Source organism: Acyrthosiphon pisum, chromosome A3 (genome assembly GCF_005508785.2).
Source record: "Acyrthosiphon pisum isolate AL4f chromosome A3, pea_aphid_22Mar2018_4r6ur, whole genome shotgun sequence".
Lineage (NCBI taxonomy): Eukaryota > Metazoa > Arthropoda > Insecta > Hemiptera > Aphididae > Acyrthosiphon > Acyrthosiphon pisum.
In genome coordinates this window covers 30,500,615-30,508,074 of record NC_042496.1, presented here as the reverse complement: position 1 = coordinate 30,508,074, position 7,460 = coordinate 30,500,615, and the positions used below count along the sequence as shown (strand labels likewise).

The window sequence follows — 7,460 nt, the reverse complement described above, 5'->3', positions numbered from 1 at the left end:
TCCCCCCCCCCATCACCGTAGTTTCCTTTGTTTGACACTGTGTTTGGTCAATTTTGTAGCCAATTTTGCAACTTTTTGTACTTTTGCCCCTCCCCCCCATGACCCTCCCAAAATTAAGCCCTGGATCCGCCACTGATAAGGTATTATTGTATATAAATAGTTAATACTTGTCGATAACGTAATATACGAGATAAAATAATTAAACGTGCAGCAAGCTGCAAGTACGACGGTACGTCCTTATATTTTGATATTGTATGTACATTGTATCTATAAATGGCTATATATGATAATCCAGAGGACTTAACTTTCTAAAAACAATTCATTTTTACAATTTTTTTATAGTATTTTTATCATGGGTGCTTATAATTATCATTGTTATGTTTTTACATTTTTTTTTACATTGAAAAAAAAATTAAATCTGCAAAATCGATTTGTATATATTGTAAACAATAGCTGGTGGAATCTATATGTACTTTTTTCCATAGCAGGTTTACTCTTGCCATCACCAGTCACGAGCCGCGATAATTCTTATAATGTCGATATGATATTATAAATTGTGATCATAATATTATTATAATATCGCCTATCTATTGATATTACCTATCTATCGTATACTCACCCCGAGTATCTCGCGCCAGGCGTGGTCGTTGCTCTGCGGTTGGTCGGGCTTGCCGACCGTAAAATCGACGCCGTTTGACGATCCGAGTTTGACGGATGGTATACAGTATTTTCCCTGAACTGGCCGGTGCACGTTGACGCACTCATCGTACACACCCATGTGGTGTGAGGTGCCGACGAGTATGCCGTTCGGATACCGACTCCAAGAATCGGACACTGCATATTAATATATTTAAAAAAAAAATATAACAATATTTAAGAATTAAAAATAAGTAATACACATTAGGTTTGCATAAACGGGTAAATTATATGAGCTGTGCATATGGGTCCGGCCACTCTGGCAACGGCCAGCGGTCACCAATGCTAATGTAAATAAGCCCAAACCAAACTTCTAGAACTTTTTTTGGGGAGGTAGACAGGTGATCTCATATGGGATTTCCCAAAAAATTATCTCGGCCAGATCTGCGAAATATTTCAAGACACGCCTATGTATTATATTTTAATAATATAATAGAAACCCTATTGCGCGTCTATAATAGTATGCTGCAGACACGACAAAATTCGACAATTTATTCTTTAACGAAAAGTTGGCAGTATACATATCTATGATTTTTTTTTTGTTATATAATTTCCATATCCAATATTAGCAAAGCATACAGTATAGATACACGTAATAATTAAACATGTATACAATTAATATTTGTTAATTATACCTTAATACAACTGTGCAAAGAGATCACGTTTATTTTAAGATCCTGAATTATTATGAAAATATTCATTTTTTCAGTCAGTTTTGCCCCTATTTTATTTTTATACGGTATGGGAAAACGGGCGATTGTAAATTGCACTAATTTACAGGTAGTCGATTTTAGGGTTGAATTTATTACATGTAAATTCCACTGGTACTTTTTTTTTACCAGAAAAAAAAATGTAAATTCCACCGGTACTCTAAAGATGTTTCCAATTTGTTTGTTATGGAATTAATGTCTATTAAACCTATAAACTCAAAACTTACACAATTCGCAGATTATATTTTAGACACCTATATGACAAATGAAGCATAATTTCTCCCAAAATATTTGGGCTCAATGTAGCGCTGAATTAAATTTAACTATGAATGCATGTGAGTCGTTTCACTCACATCTAGCTCAATCCTTTGAAAACACACACCCAAATATACACCACTTTGTAAAAGCTCTATTAGAAATTCAAACATTCACCTACATTAAATTAAACAGCATTGACGAACCTAATAATCTCAGAAACTCTCAATCAAAATCACGTCAAAAATATTTAAATAACATTATATCATCATTCAAAGAAAAGAATATCCATTATACAATTCGTCAAAGCTGCATCCAACCATTATCAATCTAAATTTTAATTATTTTAACTTATCAATTATTTTTAATCCATTTGAATTTCATCTAAGCAATTTTTTTTTTTACATATATACCTTACCTATATAGATATTATATTATAATATTTATTTAATTAATTGTATTCTCTAAATTTGTATTATCTTGTATTTCATTGTTTATTATATATTATATATTTAAATATAAGGTATGACTTCTGTTCATTTTAAGTTATTTTTTTTTATATATTGTAACTAATGCTCAACTTATTGTAAATTACTATAGTTACTATTGTGTCACTATTGTAGGTAAATATATTTGAAATTGGACAATTTGTCCGTAAATAAATAAATAAATAAATAAATACAAATTTTATATTGTAAAATAATTAAGTAACTTTAAATGTCGTTTCTGTAATTACAGGTAATTATTAAATGTTATAGTAATAATAATATTGTAAAATAAATAAAATTATAATTAATTATAATTATTTAATTACAGAAACACTGCACTCTAGTTATGTAAAAGAGTTGTAACTGGTGGAAATTATATTTTTTTTCCGGTTGTAAAAACGTACCGGTGGAATTTACATATTTTTTCAGGTACAAAAAAGTACCGGTGGAATTTACATAAAAAAAGGTCTAAAAAGGGCACAATCGGTGCAATTTACATGCGCCCAAATTATTTTAAATTCTAAACGATAAACAGGAAACAAGATTCTGGTTTGTTATCCCGGGCGTTTCCTGTTTATCGTTTAGAATTTAAAAGAATTTGTATTGTTGGCGTGATTCGTAAAATACAACATAATATTATAATAATAATATATTTAATTATAATTTTTAATTTATAAAGAGGATTCCATAACCGCATTACCATCGTTGACATCGCATTACCATGTTTAATTTGCGTTAAACAGAACCAGTTTTCTCTAGTTGCAGCTTTAATATTGGAGTTAATTGAAATATAATTATTTATATATATATTAATATTATTAAATTTTAGTGTACCGAAGAATTATCTTTATTTTTTGTTGGTTTTTTTTTAATACATTGTCAAGCTAGTTATGAGCAAGACATTTTTTTGCTGCATTTTCTGCTCTATATTATAATATATTATTTCGATAATGACTGAATATATTATCATCTAGAACGTAAATAAGGAAATCATTTCAGCGGTTACAAATTTAATTTATTTATATAATTATAAACCTAGGTATAATTTAAATTAAAAGTACTTACAATAAATAAAAGTACGAAGTAATCATATTTCTTTAGTAGTAAAGAATTATTTATTATTCCCTACTATCGGAAAAAAATCTGGTGCCAATTCATTTTCCCCGCGCGCGTTAAATATAGCTAATAACATCTCCTCCTTATTAGAACCATAAGATTTTATTTCATCTATTTGTGTTAGTTTTAAATACAAATATGCTATGTTATTTTTAAGAAATAATGATGTAAACTTCCTGTAAATACCTATGTATTTTTGGCAATTTATTTTATGTAATAATTATCTATCTATTTTTGTTTCTTTTTAATGTTCATATACTATTATATTAATAATTAAATTAATAATATGTGTGTCGTAAAATAATAGACCATTCTAAGGAGTATTTCTTATTTTCTTATCTTATAACTAGGTACATTTTTTATGACAGTGAAAATATAATTTATATTAAATATTTTTAAATGAGCACATTTTATTCGGTGTTATTAAAATTAAAGGATTATTAATTAAAATTAAAAGAATTAAATCCAGTAAATGGGCCCTGATTTGCACGGGCCATGGACAAATACCCATAATGTCCTTGCATAAATAAGGCCCTGAATACAAGCTGAAAATAGTATCTCGACTCGACGTAGGGGGGAACCCGCCTAACCATCAGTACGACAATAGGTCAAAAAAGTTAAGAGGACACAAGACCGATTAGTTAAAAGTTAACAGTTAACAAATTATAAATTTAACTCGATAGGTTAATAGTTAATTTAGAAAAAAATATTAACTTAACTCAGTTTAAAAAAAGTTAAGGGGCCTCGACGTCGCATTAATTTAAGGAGAATCATTTAGGCAATTCCTAATCTCGTTGTCGCCACCCGAGATCTATGTGTCAGTCGTAAATGATTATTAGTGTGTGTGACGTGTATTCGGGTCAATTGTAGCGGTACGGAGGGCTCTCACACGCACTCACACGCACATGTCAGTATTTAATATTGTGATCATGAAAAAATGTTTATTTTTCACTCAAACACACGATTCTGATTCTAATAATACGTCGCAACGATTAACTCGATTTGCATTCTGACAAAATATTATTTTTTTCCACAACTGTCTACGAGGCATCGGTCGAGGTACATTTTTAAAATAGTATTTATTTAATTAAGTATTTAAGTTGGAAATTCTGAATTTTTTTGAATTTTTTACAATTGTTATTGCATTTTAAATTACAAAAAATTAAAAATGTGGCTCGACTGTTTCCTTGAATATATTACGGACAATCCGAATATTTTTTCAGAATAAAAATCGTGATAATTGTCGGCACGTATAGTTGGAATTAGAGACAGTAGTTTTTGACAAAAAAAGACGTGGAGTGAGGCCCATTAATCAATTTTTTTTTAAATTACTATGTAAATCACATAAAGAGTGAATGTGTCTTTCTAGTTTCTAATTTATAAATTATAAAAAACAATTTTATTGAACTTTTTTCATAATGTAAACTGTATACCCTTTTACTTTACTATTATTTACTAATTTAACAAATATATTTTTTTATATCTTATAACAATTTATTGAATGTCATAATACGTGAAGATGAGTACATGACCTTCATATACGTATATTATAAGTTATATAACATTAAAATATAACAATTGTCAATTTATAATTTAAAATTATTAATTTTATTAAAAAAATTTATAACTGCATCTCACATAATATTTAATTTATAACTTAATAAAATATATCAATGTACACAAAATTATTTTATCAAGATGAAGAACAGAAATGTTTGTATTTTTGTATTGGATTATTTTTATTTTATACTGATGTAGTAATATTTACGTATAAACGAACAATTTCAAAATGTTTTTAACTTTATGGATTTTTTAAAAATCAACTGATAAAAGCTAAGTTATTTCAACTGTAAATTAAACTTGTTAAGTTCATCAGTTGATTAGAAAATAAACGAACTAGTTAAGTTAAAAAGTTAAAAAAAATTAACTTTTTAACTAATAGTTATTGCCCACCTTTGTCACATGCCCACCTTTTTTTTTCTTCAGTTTGTATACTTATCTATTTATCTATATAGGTACATAGGTACCTACCTATAATAAAAAAGCAATATTTGCGTTTGTTTTCAGAAACACGGGATTCTAAATTTGTTTTCATATATATATATAGGTTAGCTTACGTTATTGCTAGGTTAGCTGGTCATCCTATACACGAGGATAAGAATATGGGCATATGCACCTCGAGACTGGAAGTCAAATTTAACATCTGAACATTTTGTAACTTGTAACTATTATATTTAGATGGAACCTTTTTTACCCATAAACAAAAGTTGAATAAAATCGAACATTTGTTTATTTAATTAAATAATTTATATTTGTTTAATATTTTTATTAATTGTTAATTAATAATTTTCCGTCCCTATAATAGCTACAACTTTCAATATTATTAAAACGCCATCCTATAGCCTATACGTTTTTTTATATCGTGGTAAGGGGAATTGACCTATTCATAATTTGGTGGAAAAGTGAATCGGCGGAAAAAGGGAAAGGTGTACTTTTGACTGAAACGAATAAATTCCAATTACATCGTATTATATACATTACACGCTACAACTTGGTCATTGTATAAAATACCCAGTTTTTACTTTTCCTTAACAATTAAGTTGGTAGGTATATTATGTATTATTAAAACATTTTACTAACTTTGCACCGCCCACAGCGAATCATTTTCCAAGTGTCTGGCGTACATTTGCGTCTGTTGGCGACACGCCATGCTTCCAACGTCTCTGGGCCCGTTGAAGTCGACCAGCGCCTCGTAGAAGATTTTCGCGAACCATGTCTTCGGCAAACCGCTGTCCGCCGAACCGTCGATATCGACGGACATGACCTCGAAGACATGCAGGAAGAAAACAACACCCGTACAAACTAACAATGATGTACAAGACATTATTGTTATTAATATAAAAATATTATTATTATACTTATATAATTAGTATTGTACTATAAATAATTGTATTTCACTCATGCGTTCGGACCGTAACAAACACCGGTTCGTAAACGAATGGAGCATAAGTGAGTTTATGGAACAGTGGTGATCGTAGATCAAGGTAAACTTCGGTCGTGAGCGATCGGTATTATATAAGTACCTGTTTTATTGTGTAAAAAATCATAATGCAATGTAAACAAAACGTTTTTACGCAGAATTATATTTTTTTATGTTTTCGAGTAATCTTTGATTGAGCATAATATTTTTGACCAAATTGATGAAAAGTCTACCACCTTTAGTAAATAATAATATACATTTAGTAAAACCTAAAACTTATCCTAACCTTTATATTTACTAATTATAGTAAAGCCAATATAATATATGAAAAGTTTAGTTTGATAACTTATTATATAATACTGTAAAATAAAACTTCTACGACCATAATAATTAAAAAAATTATTCCTAATTACCAAAAGTTAGAGTACCGATAGCCTATGTTTTTTATTCTTCACTTTCTCGTAACTACTAGTCAGTGGATCTAACGAGTAACGATAAAAACGACATACGCTGGAGTTATAGCACAAGTAACCAAGCCTGGGTAAGTTGATGATAATTTTTAATTGAGTTAAGGGTGTCGTCACTGGTCATCACTGGTCATTTATTAAGGAGTAAAATTTAAGCAATTAAATTCACATGTTGTATCGGCCTCGCGGGGATCGTTTTTCTGTTCTCCATTATAAAATTTACAACTAATTGTTATGCTAATGACCATAGTAGTGGAAGCAAAAATTGTACAATTTCAAGACCTATAAAAAAAAAGGAGTTATAAGATAAGAAAATAAGAAATACCGATTAGAAAAATTATACAGTAGGGACACTGAATATATCAAATTACAATCTCCAAATTCATAAACAGAAAAATTATAACTAGTAATTAGCTCATTAAAGAAGAATTATTCATAGGGAACCAGGTAATCGATGTTTGAAAGAATTGAGCTAGACTTAAAATCAAAAAAAAAAAAATTCGAAGGAGGATGTTGGCATCCGCAGGCAAATGCATTTTAGAAATAAAAAAAAAAATTAGAAAAAAATATACAGTAGGAAATCATATTTAAAAATGCAAACTACAATCTCCAGTTTATTAATCAGAAAAATTATTCCTAGTTATAAGGTCATTAAAGAATAATTATTTATAAGGAATCAGGTAATCGATGATTGAAAGAATTGAGCTAGACTTAAAATCATAAAAAAACATTCGAAGGAGGATGTTGG

General features: G+C 28.9%; 1 protein-coding gene across 1 annotated transcript in view; it reads right to left on the bottom strand.

Moving 5' to 3' along the window:
• Positions 1–7,460, bottom strand: part of LOC100568787 (nose resistant to fluoxetine protein 6) — a 135,475-nt gene that overhangs the window by 21,120 nt on the left and 106,895 nt on the right. The window contains exons 3-4 of the mRNA XM_016800251.2: positions 5,906–6,127; positions 620–834 (exon numbers count right to left, since the gene is read on the bottom strand). Of these exons, the coding sequence (XP_016655740.2) occupies positions 620–834; positions 5,906–6,086 (396 nt within the window). The 5' untranslated portion in view covers positions 6,087–6,127. The remainder of the gene's footprint in view (positions 1–619; positions 835–5,905; positions 6,128–7,460) is intronic.